The sequence below is a fragment of the Salvelinus alpinus genome, chromosome 3 (assembly GCF_045679555.1).
Source record: "Salvelinus alpinus chromosome 3, SLU_Salpinus.1, whole genome shotgun sequence".
Classification (NCBI taxonomy): domain Eukaryota; kingdom Metazoa; phylum Chordata; class Actinopteri; order Salmoniformes; family Salmonidae; genus Salvelinus; species Salvelinus alpinus.
The window spans coordinates 80,572,998-80,595,864 of NC_092088.1; the positions used below are offsets into that span (position 1 = coordinate 80,572,998).

General features: G+C 41.3%; 1 protein-coding gene across 7 annotated transcripts; it reads left to right on the forward strand.

The window, feature by feature from the left end:
- The first annotated feature begins 152 nt into the window (after positions 1–152).
- Positions 153–22,572, forward strand: LOC139571433 (adenylosuccinate synthetase isozyme 2). Of its 7 annotated transcripts, none has more exons than XR_011674292.1 (14): positions 155–516; positions 6,534–6,636; positions 9,815–9,883; positions 9,992–10,042; positions 10,454–10,520; positions 11,617–11,724; positions 11,836–11,917; positions 12,036–12,162; positions 14,301–14,455; positions 14,893–15,017; positions 15,186–15,283; positions 18,211–18,360; positions 18,478–18,610; positions 19,878–22,572. XR_011674292.1 is itself a non-coding variant. In XM_071394301.1 (14 exons), the coding sequence occupies exons 3-14, from the start codon at positions 9,588–9,590 to the stop codon at positions 18,528–18,530; spliced, it is 1,098 nt and encodes a 365-aa protein (XP_071250402.1). In that variant the 5' UTR covers positions 6,534–6,636; positions 8,975–9,175; positions 9,497–9,587; the 3' UTR covers positions 18,531–22,572. The 7 variants fall into 7 exon arrangements, 5 of the variants coding, with proteins under 5 accessions (XP_071250400.1, XP_071250399.1, XP_071250404.1 ...); XM_071394301.1 differs by lacking the exon at positions 155–516 and adding exons at positions 8,975–9,175; positions 9,497–9,600 and having other exon boundaries at positions 18,478–22,572; XM_071394299.1 differs by having other exon boundaries at positions 154–516; positions 18,262–18,360; positions 18,478–22,572.
- The last annotated feature ends 295 nt before the right edge of the window (positions 22,573–22,867 follow it).

Genomic DNA, 22,867 nt, shown 5'->3' on the forward strand with positions numbered 1-22,867 from the left:
ATTCAGTCTTTTCGGGGAGCCTGATATTTTTCTCTGTTCACTTAAAAGAGACGTTAATTTGGCTCCCAAACATTATGGCCCCCACATATCCCATACGACAAATCAAAGGTGTTATGATGTTTGTACGCTTGTGGCTAGATGGAGTACAGTTCCATCTAGATGGCGTGTCGGGGACTACGCAGGGCCGGAGCATTAATCCAATCCCCTCAAACTCTGGCTGTTGTTGTCGATTAATGGAGCTAGTGGGCGTGTCTGTTTAAAATAAACTATTTCATACCGCGCGCAGGGCTAGTTTGCAACCACTACTACCAAAACCAGATTGCAGCGAAGAACGAGACGGACATGTTGGAGAGCCGGAGAAAAGATGCTGCGCAAAACGGTGCAGAGCCACACGTGGCCAGACCAAATGTTGGCAACAGGGTGACTGTAGTGCTAGGGGCTCAATGGGGCGACGAGGGCAAAGGGAAAGTTGTGGACCTACTCGCTCAGGACGCCGATATTGTTTGCAGATGCCAGGTAAATTATAGAGCCACGTTACCGTCAATGAATGGGCTAAACGTATGCTAGCTAATAAGCTAGCTGAATGACATATAATTGTAAATAATGTAGCTAACATTACCTAGCTATATAACTAAGCTAACAAGTTAGCGAGCCAAGGTTGTGACAGTCCGTGTGTTGCAAAAAAAACTAACACCCAAGGCTGAATTGTTGTGCCAAAGATTCTTATCCATCTCTGTGGTTCTGTTTTGTAATTACAAAACGAATTAACTAGCCAACACTAGCTCGTGAACTTGTGTGTTTGTGCAACTTGCTTTGCTAGTTAGCCGCCTAAGCTAGTGTTGGCTGGTTAGTTAGCTAAATCTGTTTTTTTGGTAATCTTGGTTTCAAAGATTTCAAACATGAAATCTTAAAAAATACTTGCATCAACAAATGTCCCTTTTTATGCATTAATAACAAGGTCTGAAGTGTTTGAGCATTAATTTAAAAAAAATTACTGACAATTTAACACCTTTTTGAACATATTTTCCAAAACAAGTCCTTAAAAATCTCTACCGCAATGGTCTGAACGTCAAGACCAATAGGAAAGCTAATACATTTTTAAAAAATGGATTATTAACAGTCGTGCACGGTTACTTAACTCAAATAATATATATTTTTAAATTACATTTTTTGACTGATCTCATTACTACAACACCTTCCGCAATATACAACCTAATATTTTTGATATTCCATTGAAACCTGACATATATTTAAAAATGGTGGCAAGCCTGTATTTAAAAGCAAACCACTATTTTTACTTTCATAAAAGTACCACTTGTTGTGGTAATGATGCATAGGTTTTTGAAATTAGGTTGATTTTGGTAATGAGAATAAGTATATTAAGACTGAGGTATGGTTAAAAACAAAACATTTTAATGTAGGAAATAAATTAGATAATATTGGCACAATCATGGATTAAAGTTCAATCAATTTAATTTTGCAGTGCTTCAAAAGTACATAGGCTAAAAACAAATAACACATACAAAAACATTAGAACAGCACATGTCATTGTCACTACACACACAGGCCTGTACAGTGTCCCTTGAGGGTGATATTTCTATGACCCCAAGCTGGTGCAGCTTCTTTATCTTAGAGCCAAAGTTTTCATGTTTCTCTGTCTGACTCTGCGCTGGCAAATCCAAAATGGCTTAAGTGTAAAGAATTGAGCCTTGGAAAGGTTGTGCCTTGGATTCTCAGACAAAAATCTTCTGAAGATTTGCCATAGTGTCCGTTAAGGCTCTCTTATGGAATATCTAGACCTTTTCTGAATATCTCTGGAATTCCCATTTATTACAGTGGAGACCTCATCTTGATGAAGGAAGTGGCTAACAAGTTTGCGCATTAGTCTTCTCTGGCTCTTATTGGGTAATTTTCTCTGACTTCTTTGTAGTTTTCTTCTGGACCTCTCTGCCTTCCATGTTGACAATTACCTGCTTCCTCTTGGCCATCATCTCAAGTCTTTAGGTTGATCATCTCTGGTCCTCTCCAGCAGCTTCTCTTCTGTGTAGTGCAACTTTGACCTCAATTTTGATAGTGATTTCTTTCTTCTGTTCCTCTTTTTGAGTGATTCCTTTGGGGTAGATGTCTTCATTGGTCCTGGTATCTGTAGAGATGTCTCTTATTTTAGGAGTTGATGGCAGGGACATTCACCTGCTGAGGTGAGAATGGCTGTTCTCTTGGAGGATTTGAACAACTTCTTAATTTTGCTTCTTGAACATGTTGAAGTCTATCATCTTCCTCGATTGATGGTGCTATGTCCAAAACAGCTTTTAGCTGTTTCTTTCTTCTGTAATACCTTTGAGTTTTCCCGCCACTGTTTTTTCTTTTCATGTTGCTTCTTTGTCAGATCTTGAGTTTTTGATTTTACAATGTTGCTTTCGTTTTTGATATCTGAAATGGAAAGGAAGCATGACATGAAATGAGCATGTCTCAAAACATGGGGGAAATCTTACTGTTATGGACATGTCATCCTATACTAGACTGAATGGCTTACTGTCTGTGTGTGTCTCTCTCTGTGTGTGTGTGTGTGTGTGTGTGTGTGTACACATCCTATAGTAGGGACGGAATGATTTACAGACTCTCTGGACATCCTATAGTATAAACTAAATGGCTTACTGATTGTGTGGGCGATGTGTGCGCACGTGTAGACTTCCTAACACTGTAGGGTATTGACTCACTATAGACACTGAGGGCATAGGCTTCCTATGGACTACATATACTAATTATGCTTGCTGTAACCTCTCCAACCCCTAACCTCTTTCTCCTTCCTTCTGTACTTGTCCAGCAGTTCTGGGTTGGTGTAAACTTTTTCTCTAAATTGTCAGCCTAGTCTTCTGTAAAGTTTTTTTTTTTTTTTTGTCACTTGCTGACTGTCTGCAATTAAACAGGACATAAAGAAAAATATCAACAGATAGTAAATTATATTTAAATAGTCTGATTAAATTCTTATTACCAAAACAGAAGTTTTCTCTACCGCAACTGGCCTTAAATTGCAGCGGTAAGTGAGAATGGTGTTGCGAAGGATGAGGAACCGTAGCATGTTTTGCTAACAATAGAGAAGACATGATGACTAAGCAAATTTTTACTCAATGTACATAATTAGACATTAATTTTAAATCTAACCTTTTTCTAAATGTGGAAAACTACCTGTATCGGTAATGATAATCAATACTGTCGTGTACGCAGTCTGACAAGAGTGTGTTTAACTTTTAACTGGAGAAATATAGAGATTTGCTTACCTGGTAGCCATCTTGAAGGTACTGGCAGATGTGTTGCTTCATTAAAAATCATCTGTGTGTAAAGTCCTTAAAAAATGTTGCGGCGGATGAGAACATCATTCATGGACACTTAATTTTTCAATTTTTTTTTCATTATTATACATGAATATTCAGTTTATAATTTGTTTTCAAATGACATCTAGTAGAACATCAATTCATTTTTTAAATTAAATAATAAATTCCTATGTTGAATTTACTTTGCAAGGTAGAGAACACTTATCTTATGATATTTTGTTATAGTACTAAATTACATGTTTTATATTTAAAATTATTACTGCCATGGTATTTTAATGGTTTCATGAGAATGACCCAATTGGTAAACTAACGTTTGTTAAATTGGTGTGGTTAGCTACTCGAGCAACCCAATAAATTGTCAATGCTGAATGTCTAACACGGCACTGTATTGCTAATGTCACATTGAATTCTAAAGCATCATAAGTTAGTTAGTAGGGCTGGGAAGGAAAAAGAGAGCCATGAGAACGAGTTTTGATCAGACATGGAAATAAAAGAGCTGAAAACAAATTGGCTCCCTTTTTTAAAAAGATGAAGAAAAAAGACGAGTTTTTGTTCAAGTACAGTCAACTAGCGCAAACATATTTCGTTGTCAAAACGATATATCATTAAGATATCGATATGTAACTAACGACCCCCCCCCCCCCATCACTAATAGCCAGCTAACTACACTGAACACAAATATAAATGCATCATGTAAAGTGCTGGTCCCATGTTTCATGAGCTGAAATTAAATTAAAGGTCCCCAAAATGTCCCATATGTACAAAAGCTTATTTTTATCAAATTCTGTGCACAAATTTGTTTACATCCCTGTTAGTGAGCATTACTCTTTTGCCAAGATAATCCATCTACCTGATGGCTGTGGCATATCAAGAAGCAGCATGATCATTACACATGTGCACCTTGTGCTGTGGACAATATAAGCCCTCTAAAATGTGCTGTTTTGTCACACAACACAATGCCACAGATGTGGGGGGGTATTTCTGTATGTAATAAAGCCCATTTGTGGGGCCTAATTTTATTTAAATTTACTGATTTCCTTACAGTTCTTATAACTTAGCAAAATATTTGAAATTGTTGCATGTTTTTACATTTTGGTTCAGTATACATTCATATTACACAACCCTAATACCAGATAGCCTAGTCTTACCATGTCTTGTCGGTACAGTCTGGCATTGCAAGGTGATTCAAACTCCTAGTACTGTTGAAGGTACTGTATATGCGAGCAAGTGCATTTCTGTGTACTTTCTCACTTGCCATTGAAGTATCAACGGCATGATGGAATGTCTGAAGACAGCAGTTAATGCAGCTGACCAAAGTTTAATCATGTCTACGCAAGTTAGTTTTGGCTGTCAATAAAGATGCTATATATTGGCAAGCCACCTAGCTAAGCCTATGGGTTGAGTGATTACCACAAAACCATGGTGTCTACCTTGTGTAGACTGAATTCAGTCTGTTTTCAGTTTTACTTTGACAAAAAAAAATATTTGTCACGTGCTGAATGAAACATGAAATTCTTACTTACGAGCCCTTTCCCAACAATGCAGAGTCAAAGAAAGGAAATAGTAACACAATAAAATCACAATAACGAGGCTATATACAAGGAGTACCGGTACTGAGTCAATGTGCAGGGGTACGAGGTAGCTTCAAGAGAATCTGTGCAAAAAACAAAGGGCGTCAATGCTAATAGTCCGGGTAGCCACTTGATGAACGGTTCAAGCAGTTGCCATACCCACCAGGGATGCAGCTGTGTAACTTTGAGGATCTAAGGCCCCATGCCAAATCTTTTCAGCCTCCTGAGGGGGAAGAGGCATTGTCGTGCCCTCTTCACAACTATGTTGGTGTGTTTGGATAATGATAGGTCCTTAGTAATGTGGACACGAAGGAACTTGACGCGCTCTATTACAACCCCATCGACGTGAATGGTAAACACCTAATGAAGTCAGTGCCTTAACATGTAGCTTACCGATTGCAAGGTGCAGCCTGTGTCCAAAACATTTGAGCCCTTCTCCCCCGATTGCCCAGTTTGGCTGGGCGTCCAGCTCTAGGAAGAGTCTTGGTGGTTTCAAATTTCTTCCATTTAAGAATGATGGAGGCCTCTGTTCTTCGGGACCTTCAATGCTGCAGAAATGTTTTGGTACCCTTCCCCAATCAATTTAATTTACCACAGGGGTACTCCAATCAAGTTGTAGAAGCATCTCAAGGATGATTAATGGAAACAGGAAGTGCCTGAGCTCAATTTTGAGTCTCATAGCAAAGGGTCTGAATACTTATGTAAATAAATAGCTTATTTTATTTGTAATACATTTGCAAAAAATTCTACGCTTGTTTTTCACTTGATGAGGAAAAACATTTTATTTTTTGTATTTTACTTTTCCTCGATCTCATCGCTGCAACTTTCCAACGGGCTCGAGAGGCAAGTCATACTTCCTCAAACGTGACCCACCAAACCTTGCTTCTCCCCTCGTATGCCAAGTGAAGCCCCCCGGCCAAACACTCCCCAACCCAGACGATGCTGGTCCAGTTGTGCACCGCCCTATGGGAGTCACGGCCGGTTGTGACACAGCCTGGGATTGAACCCGGTCTGTAGTGACGCCTCACTACTTAGACTGCTGCGCCAATCGGGAGGCCCTATTTAATCAATTTTAGGGTAAGGTTGTAACGTAACAATGTGGAACATTTTAAAGGGGTCGGAATACATTCCGAATGCACTGTATGTTCTATTTAGAGGCCAATTGGCTCTAGAAGCAATGTAACATTGAAATATGGCTGTGTGGGAACCCTATAAAGGTGTGTAGTAATTTAATCTTTTTGTTCTTGACAATTCATTCTCGCCGATATGAAAGATACTTCTCTTATGTTTCTGAGACTCTACCGTAAGCGATGCATGTTAACGTTTAGAGCACGCATCGGGGTTCTTGGCCTCTTCTGACCAGGGGAGTTTTATTATTGTCAATAGGCTCTAGGTTGTCAATGTCTATGAATGGGCTCTTCTGATATCTGTGTCAGAGACTAGAGGACAAACTACATTATCTGTGTTCAAAAGAACATCATACTTTACAAATCTGGGGGGAAAGGTTGACGTGCTTCTGCTGTATGTCCAATATTGAGTCGTGAAAAGCAAGGCTATAGCCTTTCACATTGCTTATGGTGGTGTGATTTGTTTCATAATGTTGGATGTCTCTCTGTGTCCCTCTCTGCAGGGTGGTAACAATGCAGGACACACAGTGGTGGTGGACTCTGTGGAGTATGACTTCCACCTTCTACCCAGCGGCATTATCAACCCCAAGGTCACTGCTTTCATTGGTGAGTAGAACTCAGCCAATATTTACTGGACTGAACAGGAAAAATTGCTGATTTCACAATAAGAATTGAACTATGAAGAAATGCTAATGGTTTACTATGGTCAGTTCTCTAGTCTTTGGTTCATACAGCTTTCTGTTTATTGAATCTCCGGTGCAGTTTCCATCCACACTTTTGTATGCAAGCAGCTAAAATGAATGACTTCTCCCCTCTAAATCTAGCCAATCTGTATTATATTCTAATATTTCCAGTTTTGCCTGATGCCACACAATGTGATTGACTTGACTGGGAGCCACCTCGCAGGCTAACAGAGTGCTACAGATCACATTTTATCTGCAGTAATATTTCGCTAATGGGCTGATTGTCTAGTCCAATGGTCACCAACAGGTCGATAACGATAAACCAACGATAAAGCGTTGTGTTCTTATTATTATTATTTTTTAATAGTTTATTTTTATTAGTCTCGGGCTGTTGGTGGTAGGTGCAGCCAATTCAACTGCCCTGCGCGCCGGGCAGGCAAACTGTTGCCATTTCATGTGTCTGAAAGTACAAACTCTGCCTTCCCGGTGGGCCTGGAGAGGAAATCAAGTGCACTATGTGACCGCTGGCCAATCAGATTGCTCAGATGACTGGGTCTGCAGTAACGTAGCAGGCATAAAAGAAAGCTATGACAAAATTGATACTGTGAGATTTCAAAACTTTTAAAGCCATGACTAGAGAGAAACTGTCAACAAATACAGCAAAGATGCTGTTTATATGAGTAAGTTCATGTTTAAGTTCTTTCTCAGCACTGTCAACACTTTGTATTCACCACTTTTATAACCCATAAAATGTTTGTTCTTTCTATGTCCACTCAGTGCTACAACGTGCAGCAGTAATGAATGAGTAGGAAAGTGTATTGATAGGCTTGCGGTGTTATTAGTGGCGTGGGTCTTCATTTATATTGAGGAATATTTCACTTTCTCTTGGGTTCTAATTTTGAGTAAATAACTCACGGACACTAGAGAATCTTAAAACTTCTTGTGGATCAGTGGGACGCTAGCGTCCCATTTCGACAACTTCCGGTGAAATTGCAGAGCGCCAAATTCAAATTAAATTACTGTAAATATTAAACTTTCATGAAATCACAAGTGCAATACATCAAAATAAAGCTTAACTTGTTGTTAATCCAGCCGCCATGTCAGATTTCAAAAAAGCTTTACGGCGAAAGCAAACCATGCGATTATCTGAGGACAGTGCCCAGCACACAAATGCATAAATCATTTTCAACCAGGGAGGTGCGACACGAGAGTCAGAAATAGCGGTATAATATATGCCTTACCTTTGAAGATCTTCTTCTGTTGGCACTCCAAAAGGTCCCAGTTACATTACAAATGGTCCTTTTGTTCGATAATGCCCTTCTTTATATCCATAACTCAGTTTAGCTGGTGCGCTTCAGTCAATAATCCACTATGTTTCCGTCCTTCAAAATGCATACAAAATGAATCCCTAACATTACCAATAAACTTATCCAAACAAGTCAATCAATGTTTATAATCAAACCTTAGGTACTCAAATACGCAAATAAACGATAACATTTAAGACGGAGAATCGTTATTGTCTTTACCGGAGAAAAATAACAAAACGCGCTCTCATTCACGCGCTTGGAAACACTACAGCCAAAATGGGAGCCACCTAGAAAAACTACAATTCTGGCTCATTTTTCCAAAAAAACAGCCTTTCTAAAGACTGTTGACATCTAGTGGAAGCTCTAGGAACTGCAATCGGGCACGATTTCGCCCTATTATAAAAGTGCCAGCCATTGAAATCAGTGGTAGGATGAAACATTTTGAGGGGGGGGGGGGATGGTTTGTCCTCGCCATTTCAGTTCTGTTACACTCAGACATTATTTTAACAGTTTTAGAAACTTTAGAGTTTTCTATCCAAATCAACCAATTATATGCATATCCTAGCTTCCGGGCCTGAGTAGCAGGCAATTTACTTTGGGCACGCTTTTCATCCGGATGTCAAAATACCGCCCCCTATCCCAAAGAAGTTAACCAAGTTTAATTCTTTCCAAAGGGTCGATACAGCTGTAACTCCGACACAGACATGGCTTCCCCCGTGGTGGTATTCATACCACCATTCATATCATTCTTGCTAAGCAGGGAACTAAGTGATATGAGCCTTCAATGGTTTCTCCCCTTATCAGTACTGTCACATGCAATTGTTTTCCCTGCACTCAGCCCCTCCCAAACTTTATTAGTTACAAAAGAGACATGAGGGGTGCCATAATGTTCCTACACTTTTGAGTATAACAATGTTCCAAGTTTAACCCCGAATCCAACACTCTGTTTTATAGGCGTAAAAACAGGAATTTGTGCATGAGGCAGAAATAATGCGGTGCGACTCGAGTTTCGCCATCAGCTGGAAGACTGTGTCCCTTTTTGGTCAGTGTCAGTGGAGGAAAGGGAGAGTGGAGGGATGTTGAGAGATGGACCCTTAGTCTGCTGCTCTCTCCCTCCGCTGAGACTAAATGTCCCGAACAACAATGCATTCGCAGGTAAATTCACGCAGAGCCAGTATGTGGTGATACTGTATTGGGCCTATAGCTTCCTGCACAAACCTCATTGCTACAGTACTGTTTTTAATTGGTTCATGTTGCGTAGGCTTACATGTTAAGTCATGTTAATAAAAAATCAGAGCAGCATGCATTTACTCAGTGAAATTGACTCAAAGGTTGGTGACCACTGGTCTAGTCTATTTTGGTGACACGTAACAAAGATGTCCTCTGGCTCTTAACCACGACTCGTCAGCATTTCAACATATAGAATGTTAAGTGAATCAATTCTTAACTTGCACATTGTCTACTATTGCTCTCTAGTTGAACTCTACAGGCAGACTTTCAGAGGGCAAAAAAAGAATCCAGAGCAGTGTTTGCCATGAGGAAAAAGTCATCTTGAATAAGACTTTCTATGTGCAGAGAAGGTTATTATGGCCCTTTCCTCATTTGATTAATGTGTGGCCTTCATGATTGCTCTGGAAGAGCAGACCTGTTTTTCTAAGATCAACGTTTATTTATTTATTGACTAAGTATGTGTATTTAGCTCTTCATGGGAAAGTACTTTGGTTCACTTCCCTGTTTGGTTACTGATGCATCACTTTCTCCACATCTTCCATGTTGCCTGTGTCTGTTCCACAGGTAACGGGGTAGTGATCCACCTGCCTGGCCTCTTTGAGGAGGCTGAGAAGAATGTGGGCAAAGGCAAAAGTGAGTATGAAGGAGCTATCCTGTTTTAATATTCTCTTTTACTCTGATGCCTAGAAGATTGCCGTATTGCTTAAAGGGGCTAATGTCAGATGTCTTGTGTGTGTTCAGGTCTGGTGGGCTGGGACAAGAGGCTGATCATTTCAGACCGAGCACACATTGGTAAGCCCTGCCTCAGGCTTTTCTTTAAGGGCCTTTATATTACAACTTCAGCTGCTCTATTTATTTAAAAAATATATTTAGCTATTCAGTTAAGAACAAATTCTTATTTACAATGACTGCCAAACGCGGACAATGTGAAATCAGATTTTATAGGACCCCTGTGAGAACGAGGGGTCAGTTCTGACTGGAAGAGAGCGACAGACACTACTTCCCTTCATGGATTTTAAAATGAAGGATTGGTGTAAGAACTGTTGTGGATTCTCCAACCAATCCAATGCTTTTAAATGGGTGTCGAGTGCACAAGGGAACACTTCCGGGGAGAAAAGGGAGATAATTGGGATGTTAGGTTTTAGTGAGAAGCGGGGGCGAGGTGACCAGGATTGTGAGTTTGCCCTTCTCTACCTCCCACAGTGTTTGATTTCCATCAAGCGGTCGACGGTGTGCAAGAGCAGCAGAGACAAGAGCAAGCGGGCAGGAAGTAAGAACCCCGCCACCTGTCATTCTCCTGGTTTATGGCTCGGCGGATACGCAGTGTAAACCTTTTCAGCATAATGTCTAGCTAGCATAAGTACTGGAACAACTATGAAATATCACAACTTTGTTCTCTGCACCGGTGTTGTGGAGCGGTTTTAACAGTTTTGCCTTGTGCGTTCTGCCTGAAAGAAGTGGCTGTGATTAGCCAAATTTCACTCATACTGTAGTCTGGGGTTTATTCCATATTCAGGAATAGCTGAACCAGCTATTGCAGGTTCCTGTTTGTTACCAGTTAGTCATGGAGCTATTGCAGGTTACTACTGTTACCAGTTAGTCATGTGACGGAGACACCCAATCTGGTTCTGAGAAGAGGTTAGGAAGGACAGCTTAGACACAGGACAGCACTCTGATTATACAGGGCATTTTAAGCTTTTGTTCAGGATCAAAATAAGCACACTGTCCTGATTTTTTATTATTGTGTAAAACAGTCTGCAGTGTTTGAACTTGCTCAACGGCTATGTATTGTACCAGTTTTCTCCCATGGGCAGTAAAGGGCAACTCATTATAGGCTTATATCACCAGTTATGGTGTTGAAATTCCGCAAGGCTTTACAACTTCACTCTTACCTCAGAGAACAGAGGCTTAGATTAGATCTCCTGCAGTAACAGCATGACTTGTTCCATGAGTCTCATGGTGGACCTGACCTGTGTTATTTTGCTGTCTTGCTGGAGGGGTTAGTACTCATGATAGCCTGTCTCATGTGAGAAAGACCTTATCAGTGAGGATATAAAAGTGGTCTTCTGGAGCAAAGTCATCCCTACATCAGACCAGGGATGTTACGTCACCAGACATCCCCTAGCAGCACCATGTGACTGTGATGATGTTCTCCAACCCTCACTGCAGCGCCATTGTTTCAGTCAGCAGCAAGGCAGCAGGCGATGTTCCAGCCTCATAAACACTCCTTAGAATAGTAGCTACTTCTCTACAACTCCATCACGTCTGACCTTACACAATCACACACAAATACATGTTGAAGGACCGGTGCGTGTGGTTGATGTCGAGGCAGTGACTCCATATTATTCCCTGTATTCCTCACCCAGCCTCGGAACAACAAAAAAGGGGATTGGCCCGGTGTACTCAGCCAAAGCAGCCCGCAGCGGCCTCCGGATATGTGACCTCATGTCTGACTTCACGCTGTTCTCTGAAAGGTGAGGGTGTGGCCTTGTCCTCATATGGCCAATAATGGCTATCCTCCTGTTGAGTACAACTAGCTCTGGTAAGATTAAAAATGGAACTGTATTGACATCTATCCTCTGTAGATTTAAAGTCTTAGCCTCGCAGTACCAGTCTATGTACCCGACCCTGGTGATTGACATCGATGGAGAGTTGTCCAAGTTGAAGGTCAGATGCAGGTCCTCCATATCAGTTGAATAAACATATCACTGGATACATTATGTCCTTCCTACATTTCAGTGTAATTTTAGGGTTATGTGTGTGTGTGTGTGGTGATCTTGTCCAGGATTACGTGGAGAAGTTAAAGCATATGGTGAAAGATGGCGTCTTCTACATGTACGAGGCCCTACATGGACCTCCCAAAAAGATCCTGGTAGAAGGAGCCAACGCTGCCCTCTTAGATATTGACTTTGGTGAGTATCCACCACTATGTCATAATGTCAATTAACCTCCATTGAACTGATCAAGCTAACAAACTGATGGTCTTCAAGAAGCCGGCTGGAAATTCAAGCCGTTTTTACTGGTGTTAACTCTACTGAAACAGTTGTATTGGAGCTGTCATAAGGATTGGAACAACTTGTTCACTGCTCCGAACACCAGAGAGCACTCTTATACCGTGCATGACTCTGAGCTATGCTGTCTAGTGTCACTTTCAGATATTTCTGTCACAAAGCATGCCATCCATAAACACAACTGCTGAAGGAGAGGGTTGCTATGTACTGACGGTCACCATTTTCTTTTTCCTTGATACAATGGTAGTAGGTGAAAGTAGGAGGTATCATATGGCCTTGCTAATGTTATTTGCATAAAGGAGATTGTTTTTGCACCTGTGCAGACATTTATGGGGGGGGAATTCTCAACCTCTCTGATCTGAAAGGCTCATTAACCTGGACTAGAAAATCCACCTCTGTTTAAGCACACCTGACAGGGAGATTGAAGCATTTAGTTTCCTTTACTTGTATTACAAGCTATAGTACCAGTCAAAAGTTTAGACACACCTACTCATTCAAGGGTTTTTATTTTTTACTATTTTCTAAATTGTAGAATAATGTTGAAGAGATCAACTATGAAATAACACATGGAATCGTGTAGTAACCAAAAAAGGTTAAACAAATCAAATATATTTGAGATTCTTCAAATAGCAACCCTTTGCCTTGATGATAGCTTTGCACACTCTTGGCATTCTCTCAACTAGTTTCATAAGGTAGTCAGCTGGAATGCATTTCAATTAACACGTGTACCTTGTGAAAAGTGAATTTGGAATTTCTTTCCTTAATGCATTTGATCCAATCAGTTGTGTTGTGACAAGGTAGGGGTGGTATACTGAAGATGTCCCTATTTGGTGAAAGACCAAGTCCATATTATGGCAAGAACAGCTCAAATAATCAAAGGGAAACGCCAGTCCATCATTAATTTAAGACATGAAGGTCAGTCATTCTGGATAATTTCAAGAAAAACCATCAAGCGCTATGATGAAACTGGCTCATGAGGACCGCCACAGGAAAGGAAGACCCAGAGTTACCTCTGCTGCAGAGGATAAGTCCATTAGAGTTACCAGCCTCAGAAATTGCAGCCCAAATAAATGCTTCATAGAGTTCTAGTAACAGACATCTCAACATCAACTGTTCAGAGGAGACTGCGAATCAGGCCTTCATGGTTAAATTGCTGCCAAGAAACCACTACTAAAGCACACACACTAATAAGAAGAAAAGACTTGCTTGGGCCAGGAAACACGTGCAATGGACATTAGTCTGGTGGAAATCTGTTCTTTGGTCCGATCCTTAGTTTTGGTTCCAACCGCCGTGCGAAGTAGGTGAACGGATGATCTTAGCATGTGTGGTTCCCACCGTGAAGCATGGAGGCGGTGTGGGGGTGCTTTGCTGGTGACACTGTCTGGGATTTATTTAGAATTCAAGGGACACTTAACCAGCATGGCTACCACAGCATTCTGCAGCGATACGCCATCCCATCTGGTTTGCACTTAGTCCCACTATATTGTTTGTTTTTCAACAGGACAATGACCCAACACCTCCAGGCTGTGTAAGGGCTGTTTGACCAAGAAGAGTGATGGAGTGCTGCATCTGATGACCTGGCCTTCACAATCACCCGACCTCAACCCAGTTGGGATGAGTTGGACCACAGCGTGAAGGAAAAGCAGCCAACAAGTGCTCCGCATATGTGGGAACTCCTTCAAAACTGTTGGCAAAGCATTCCAGGTGAAGCTGGTTGAGCGCATGCCAAGAGTGTGCAAAGCTGTCAAGGTGAAAAGCGTGGCTACTTTGAAGAATCTCAAATATAAAATACATTTTCGATTTGTTTAACACTTTTTTTTGGTTACCACATGATTTCATGTGTTATTTCAAAGTGTTGATGTCTTCACTATTCTGCAATGTAGAAAATAGACTGGTACTGTATGTTAACAGTCATTGTGCTATGATAATCATCTGTTGTAACTTGACTGCAGCACCAATGCATTGTCATGTCTGTTTCATCTGAGGAAGACAGAGAAGGAAATAAGATGGTGTTTATCCTTTTGGTATGTTGATTTCAGGAACGTACCCTTTCGTGACCTCGTCTAACTGCACAGTAGGCGGGGTGTGCACGGGCCTAGGCATGCCACCTCAGAACGTGGGTGAGGTGTACGGCGTGGTCAAGGCCTACACCACCCGGGTTGGCATCGGAGCCTTTCCCTCTGAGCAGTTCAATGTAAGAATGTCAGCCTGTCTACCTTGAGGGAAGCCAGGCCTTAGTGCCTTTGACAGCTGCAGGCTAGAGTCATATTGGTTCACATGGCTGTGTTTCCTGCTTTCTGTATCCAGTGTGAGTAGACTAGTGTCAATGTGGGGGGGGTTTGGCATAGTTGCTGATTGAGTCATCAGAGTTCTGAAATCCAGTGTGTATTCTGTGAACATCACAGGCAGAGGCATGCGACTGTGTGGGTGTCGAAACAGTTTTGGGAACGATAGTTGGTGGTTAAACAGCTCCCTCTGCTGGAGCTTGTGAAATAATCCATACAATAACAGAACTACCATTTTCTTCACCTGGACAGGACAGAGAATGGTGACATTTTAAAACTTGACATGGCCATGGTTTACGTTGTCAGCGATCTTAAAGTGATTCTTGAGTGTCTTTTCTTCTTGAAGGACGTTGGGGAGCTCCTGCAGACGAGGGGGAAAGAAGTGGGTGTGACCACGGGCCGTAAAAGGAGATGCGGTTGGCTGGACCTCGTGCTCATCAAATATGCCCACATGATTAACGGCTTCACTGCGTGAGTTCCCCCTCCCTCAACTCTGTACTGGCCATCACCACACCTCCCGCTTTTTACTTACGGGGCCAGTATACTTGAATAGACCTTATCAGCGTTGTACACATCCTGCATTTGGGTGTTGGTAACATGCCTGCTAACCTCCAAATGTTCTGTTGTCCTCCCGTTCAGCTTAGCTCTCACCAAACTAGACATCTTGGATGTGCTCCCTGAGATCAAAGTTGGTGTGTCATACTCTGTGGACGGTGAAAATATACCTCATTTTCCAGGTAGGCTCCTCCTTGTTAATGAGGATGAAGTGAACCAGATAAGGGAGCTGATTATATTCCTAATTGCAGTATTCCCCCCCAAAACTATGTTTTATTGTCACATACACCGGATAGGTGCAGTGAAATATGTTTTACATGGTCAGCCATAGTAGTATTTGTATTTAATAAGGATCCCCATTTAGTTCCTGCCAAATCAGCAGCTACTCTTCCTAGGGTCCAGCAACATTAAGGCAGTTAACACAAAACATAACATTACATTTCACAACAGATTGTGTTCTCTCAGGCCACTACTCTACTATCACATCTACAATCACTGTGTGTGTAGATTGCGTGTCTTATCGTGTGTGTCTCTTCACAGTCCCTGCTGTTCCATAAGGTGTATTATAATTTTTTTCAATCTGATTATGCTGCTTGCATCAGTTATCTGATGTGGAATAGAGTTCCATGTAGTCATGGCTCTATGTATTACTGTGCACCTCCCATAGTCTGTTCTGGACTTGGGGACTGAAGAGACCCCGGGTGGCATGTCTTGTGGGGTATGCTGGGTGTCGGCGCTGTGTGCTAGTAGTTTAAACGGACACCTCGGTGCTTTCGACATGTCAATCAATACCTCTCTCAAAAACAAGTAGTGATGAAGTCAATCTCTTCCACTTTGAGCCAGGAGAGATTGACATGCATATTATTGTTAGCTCTATGTACATCCAAGGGCTAGCCGTGCTGCCCTGTTCTGAGCCAATTGTAATTTTCCTTAGTCCCTCTTTGTGGCACCTGACCACATGACTGAACAGTAGTCCAGGTGCGACACAACTAGGGCATGTAGTAGAGGTCGACTGATTATGATTTTTCAACGCCGATACCGATTATTGGAGGACCAAAAAAAGGCGATACCGATTTAATTGGACGATTAAAAAAAAAATATATATATATATTATTATTATTTATTTGTAATGACAATTACAACAATACTGAATGAACACTTATTTTAACTTAATATAATACATCAATAAAATCAATTTAGCCTCAAATAAATAATGAAATTTGGTTTAAATAATTCAAAAACAAAGTGTTGGAGAAGAAAGTAAAAGTGCAATATGTGCCATGTAAGAAAGCTAACGTTTAAATTCCTTGCTCAGAACATATGAAAGCTGGTGGTTCCTTTTAACATGAGTCTTCAATATTCCCAGGTAAGAAGTTTTAGGTTGTAGTTATTATAGGAATTATAGGACTATTTCTCTCTCTACGATTTGTATTTCATATACCTTTGACTATTGGATGTTCTTATAGGCACTTTAGTATTGCCAGTGTAACAGTATAGCTTCCATCCCTCTCCTCGCCGCTACCTGGGCTCGAACCAGGAACACATCGACAAAAACCACCCTCGAAGCAGCGTTACCCATGCTGAGCAAGGGGAACAACTACTCCAAGTCTCAGAGCGAGTGACGTTTGAAACGCTATTAGCGCGCACCCCGCTAACTAGCTAGCCATTTCACATCGGTTACACCAGCCTAATCTCGGGATTGATAGGCTTGAATTCAAAAACAGCAGAGCTGCTGGCAAAACGCACGAAATTGCTGTTTGAATGAATGCTTACGAGCATGCTGGTGCCCACCATCGCTCAGTCAGACTGCTCTATCAAATCGTAGACTTAATTATAACATAACACAGAAATATGAGCCTTAGGTCATTAATATGATAGTTTCCGGATTCGACCATCTCGAAAACAAAACAATTATTCTTTCAGTGAAATACGGAACCGTTAGGTATTTTATCTAACAGGTGGCATCCATCAGTCTAAATATTCCTGTTACATTGCACAACCTTCAATGTTATGTCATAATTACGTAAAATTCTGGCAAATTAGTTCGCAATGAGCCATGTTGCCCAAACTGTGTCATATACCCTGACTCTGCGTGCAAGGAACGCAAGAGAAGTGACACAATTTCACCTGATTAATATTGCCTGCTAACCTGGATTTCTTTTAGCTAAATATGCAAGTTTAAAAATATATACTTCTGTGTATTGATTTTAAGAAAGGCATTGATGTTTATGGTTAGGTACACGTTGGAGCAACGACAGTCCTTTTTCGTGAATGCGCACTGCATCGATTATATGCAACGCAAGACACGCTAGATAAATAGTAATAACTACACATGGTTGATGATAGTGATTATGATTGATTGTTTTTTATGAGAAGTTTAATGCTAGCTAGCAACTTACCTTGGCTTCTTACTGCATTCGCGTAACAGGCGGGCTCCTCATGAGGCAGGTGGTTGGAGCGTTGGACTAGTTAACCGTAAGGTTGCAAGATTGAATCCCTGAGCTGACAAGGTAAAAACCTGTCGTTCTGCCCCTGAACAAGGCAGTTAACCCACCGTTCCTAGGCCGTCATTGAAAATAAGAATGTGTTCTTAACTGACTTGCCTAGTTAAATAAAGGTGTAAAAAAAACGGCGTCCAAAATGACCGATTTCCGATTGTTATGAAAGATTAGGGCCGATTTCAAGTTAATCGGCCATTACGATTAATCGGTCGACCTCTAGCATGTAGGACCTGCCTTGTTGATAGTGTTAAGAAGGCAGAGCTGTGCATTTCTTATGGACATGCCTCTTCCCATCTTAGCTATTGTTGTATCAATATGTTTTGACCATGACTGTTTACAATCCAGGGTTAATCCAAGCAGTTTAGTCTCCTCAACTTGCTTAATATATGATGCTCCTGGAACAAATTAGGGTTAAGTGCCTTGCTCAAGAGCGCATAAACTGATTTTCACCTTGTCAGCTCGGGTATTTGAACTAGTAACCTTTCGGTTACCGGCCCAACGCTCTAACCGCTAGGCTACCTGCCAATACCCCGCTCAGCTGCCACCAAGTCTGATCTTAAGATGTTTGTGGTAGCCAATGGCCTGACATTGTCCCCACCTATCCCCAGCCAACCAGGAAGTCTTACAAAGTGTTGAGGTTCAGTATGCCACCCTGCCAGGTTGGAACAGTGACACCTCTGCCGTCAGAACGTTCGATGAGCTGCCAGAGAACGCCCAGAAATATGTCCGCTACATTGAGGAGCACCTCGGTGTGCCCGGTAAGAACCATCCCCTCTCCTTAACACCTTCATGTCCAGTTGATGCAGCTGTGGTGAAATGTCCATTTGTAGAGGTCATATTGGTAAAGCTTTTCAATAACTCCTTTTCACCCACAGTGAAATGGATTGGAGTCGGAAAATCTCGGGAGTCCATGATCCAGATCTTCTAAGAGCGTCTCCTCCAAACCCTCAGTCCCCTCTTCCTACCTCCAGATGGCTGCCTGGTTCCAGGGGCCTGTGGCCTGGGAAGGTGGTCTATGCTGCATGACACCCCCCCACCCCCCCCCCCTCATTGGAGACTCTTCAAAATTGCCTCTGGTCATTAAGATGAAAGTACACTTCAGCTACATCTCTTACTCCCCATGTATGGTTTGTAACCCTAACCCCCTCTTCTGGCCTTTCTGGATCTGCTCTTCTGCCACACTTGCACATGCACTACATACACACTCATATCCATTCAATATCCCCATATTCCAACTTCTGATCCAGATGTGTGACACGCTGTCATTCACCTGTCTACAAGCCAATGTCAGACTGTTCAGTATGACCATATGTACAGTGCTGCAGTGGAACTTGGTTGATTCATTAACCAATGTTTTGTGGCTGTAGTGTGATGAAATCACTTGTGCACGTTTGTGTAGATGTATTCTTTATACCTAGCATGGCCATGAAACAGCCCTCTAGCAACGACAGATTCCACGTGTTCTGCATGGACAACGGTCCCTGCAGTCTCTGTATTCAAATTGGATAATTGCAGAAAATGTAGAATCTGTTTGTTGTTACAAAGACCTTGTTCCCAGCAACATAACTGGAACAAAGCCATTATGCAAGAAAATAGATTTAGGTTCCATTACAATCTTAAATGGGCCTTTTGGAGGCGTCGCAATCAAACAACCTCTCATTAATTTCCCTCTCATTAATTTCCCCAGTTGACTAGAAATGTTAGTTGTCTCATTTCAAAGCAGTAAAAAGTTGTACTACTAAACAGTGAGCAGTTTAGGTCAGTTAGCATGTTGATGGGTCATCTTGCTATGAAACTCCACATTTTGAAATGACGCATGAATGCAATCCTAAATTTAAGCTCCACCGCGAACACGATGTAGATATGCTAAACTCTAGTCTTAGGACTTCTACACGATCATATCAGTGTATATTTTATTTCTAGGACTAGGTATGGTTGATTCTGTTCTGCTACTGTTAGACGTGTGGGTGTTTCTGCAGATGTAGTGTATTAGACAGCAGATTGTCTCCTGACTCAGTGACCACTATGTAACATGTGTTTCCCGTTAGTTCTATTTCAATCACTAATATACAATCTAAATATTTAAAATGAAAGTCATTAAATGATCTTGCCTGTTTACGTATGGATTGAATATATAAACCTCTGAATGGCTCGATTATGAAATTAAAATAGTTACGGGGAGAGGCATGTGTTCAAGTTCAACCTTGTACATAAGGTGCCTATTCATGTAGAAATGGGAAACTGCTAAAACATTAGTTTGCCTTTGTGTCTGCAGGTCTCTACAGAGATGGTTGTAGACTGCTGTGAAAGAAGGGCTTTCTACATTGGTGGTGGAGTGCTTTTTTTAAAAATCTTTTTTTTTTATGGACTGTCAGACTAGTGTCAGACCCCTTCCCTTTTTCCACAGGAAAGTGGTCTTTTTGTTACAGCCTTATTCTAAAATGGATTATATTCAATTTTTTCCTCATCAATCTACACAATACCCCATAATGACTATGTGAAAACAGGTTTTTATAAATGTTTGCACATTTATACAAAATAAATACCTTATCTACATAAGTGTTCAGACCCTTTGCTATGAGACCCCAAATTGAGCTCTGGTGCAACCTGTTTCCATTGATCATCCTTGATGTTTATACAACTTGATTGGAGTCCACCTGTGGTAAATTAAATTGATTGGATATGATTTGAAAGGCACACACCCGTCTATATAAGGTCCCACAGTTGTCAGTGCAAAAACCAAGCCGTGAGGTTGAAGGAATTGTCCGTAGAGCTCGAGACAGGATTGTGTCGAGGCACAGATTTGCAGCATTGAAGGTCCCCAAGAACAGTGGCCTCCATTGTTCTTAAATGGAAGAAGTTTGGAAACCACCAAGACTCTTCCTAGAGCTGGCTGCCCAGCCAAACTGGACAATCGGGGGAGAAGGGCCTTGGTCAGGGAGGTGACTGAGAATCCGATGGTCACTCTGACAGAGCTCCAGAGTTTCTCTGGAGATGGGTGAACCTTCCAGAAGGACAACCATCTCTGCAGCAATCCACCAACCAGGCCTTTCTGGTAGAGTAGCCAAGCGGAAGTCACTCCTCAGTAAAGTTCACATGACCACCTGCTTGAAGTTTGCCAAAGGGCACCTAAAGGACTCTCAGACCATGAGAAACAAGGTTATCTGGTCTGATGAAACCAAGATTGAACTCTTTGGCCTGAATGCCAAGCGTCACGTCTGGAGGAAACCTGGCACCATCCCTAGGGTGAAGCATGGTGGTGGCAGCATCATGCTGTGGAGAGGTTTTCAGCAGCAGGGACTGGGAGACTAGCCAGGATCGAGGGAAAGCTGAACGGAGCAAAGTACAGATATATCCTTGATTAACGCGTGCTCAGAACCTCAGACTGGGGTGAGGTTCACCTTCCGACAGGACAACGACCCTAATCTCACAGCCAAAACAACGCAGGAGTGGCTTCAGGACAAGTCTCAATGTCCTTGAGTGGCCTGGACTTGAACCCGATCGAACATCTCTGGCGAGACCTGAAAATAACTGTGCAACGACACTCCCCAACCTAACAGAGCTTGAGAGGATATGCAGAGAAGAATGGGATAAACTCTCCAAATACAGGTGCCAACCTTGTAGCGTCATACCCAAGAAGTCTCGAGGCTGTAATCGCTGCAGAAGGCGCTTCAACAAGGGACTGAGTAAAGGGTCTGAATACTTATGTAAATATAATATTTACAATTCAAAACCTGTTGCTTTGTCATTATGGGGCATTGTGTAGCTTGATGAGGGGGGGGGGGACTGAATCCGTTTTTAGAATAGGGCTTTAAAGTAACAATGTTGAAAAAGTGAAGGCGTCTGAATACTTTCCGAATGCACTGTAGTTACTGTGTCTTACATTCTTACATAACTGCTCTACTGAAAACGGTGATCTCCGCTAGGCTTATGTTCACTGGTAAAGTCTGTTTCATTATTCCATGTGGATTTTAAGATATCAGACTGTTATTTTAGTGGCCTTAAATGTTAACCTGGGCCTTGTCTGAATACCTCTGACATACATCTTTCTTTTCTACCTTGAGGCTCGTCTGGAAATGAGTGGATAGGTCAAAAGATGTTTACACCAAAGCTTTCACCTACACTACAGTGATGTCCTCAAGGAAAGAAGGGTGTATTAAAATAAAAAATAGTCAAAACAGGGTCCAGGTCTTACCCCCCCCCCCCCCCCTGTGTAGTGTCTTGAAAGTGGCTTAGTATTGTGTTCTCTATCCCACCACATCAGCTCAACATGGTATGCTGACATTGTTGTTGTTTGAGTGGGATCCAAACAACTTTGTCAGTTAATTAGGGTTTGAGGAGCAATGTGTAAAAATAATTGACAACAAGCCTCCTTTAGCCAAAAACAAATGTGTAGGGTGCGAAAGGAGTTTTTGATGCTTTGAGACAAAGGGATAAAATCCTTCTCTAAATTAAGAGAAATGTAGAGTACATTGGATCCTGATCCAGGTGAAAAATCCATATTTTGTTAGATGTTTGCTGTACAGTGTGTTTTCTTCCAAGCACTACCTTCCAAAGTCACTAAACTCAGTAATAATTTTAATTAGTGCCATTTTAAAAGAAACATTCATTGGCTTGATGACTAGGTTTTAATCTAACTCCAATTTTTTACCTGTTCATTTGAACATTGCACATGTAAACACATATTTGGTCTTTTGTTTTGAAACTATTTACCTACTTTCAGTTCTGCAATGTGTTGCTGCTTTGTTAACTCTATAAATGTGTGTGTATATGAAATCCAATACCATATGATCGTCATCTTATTGTAGCACGGTGTTCAATATGGTTTTTTTGACTGGAGTTTTATCAAATGTCATTTGTACAGTACTGGTCTTACATTTTTTTAAATTACAAAGTCATTTCAATATTAAACAATTGTTAATACAACCCTAGAACAAGATTCCAACTAATAAATAAACATGAGAAATATATCATCAGTTTATTTTTTTGTTCATTTCAAATTCATCCATGTCTGTTCTAGAGGGGTCAAATGTTTTCTGTTTTTCAACTGTCTTTGAAGAGTAGCTTTACTCTCATGGCACCCCACCACCACTAATTGCTTGTGTACTTCATTACATGGCCACCAGAGGGAGTTGTTTACCTTTGAATACTATCATTTGTACCGCTAGGAATATATGGTACTGTCTGAGAATTAAAATACTACTCTGAACAAAGATACATGCAACAATTTCTAAGACTGAGTTAGTTTAAGGAAATCAGTCAATT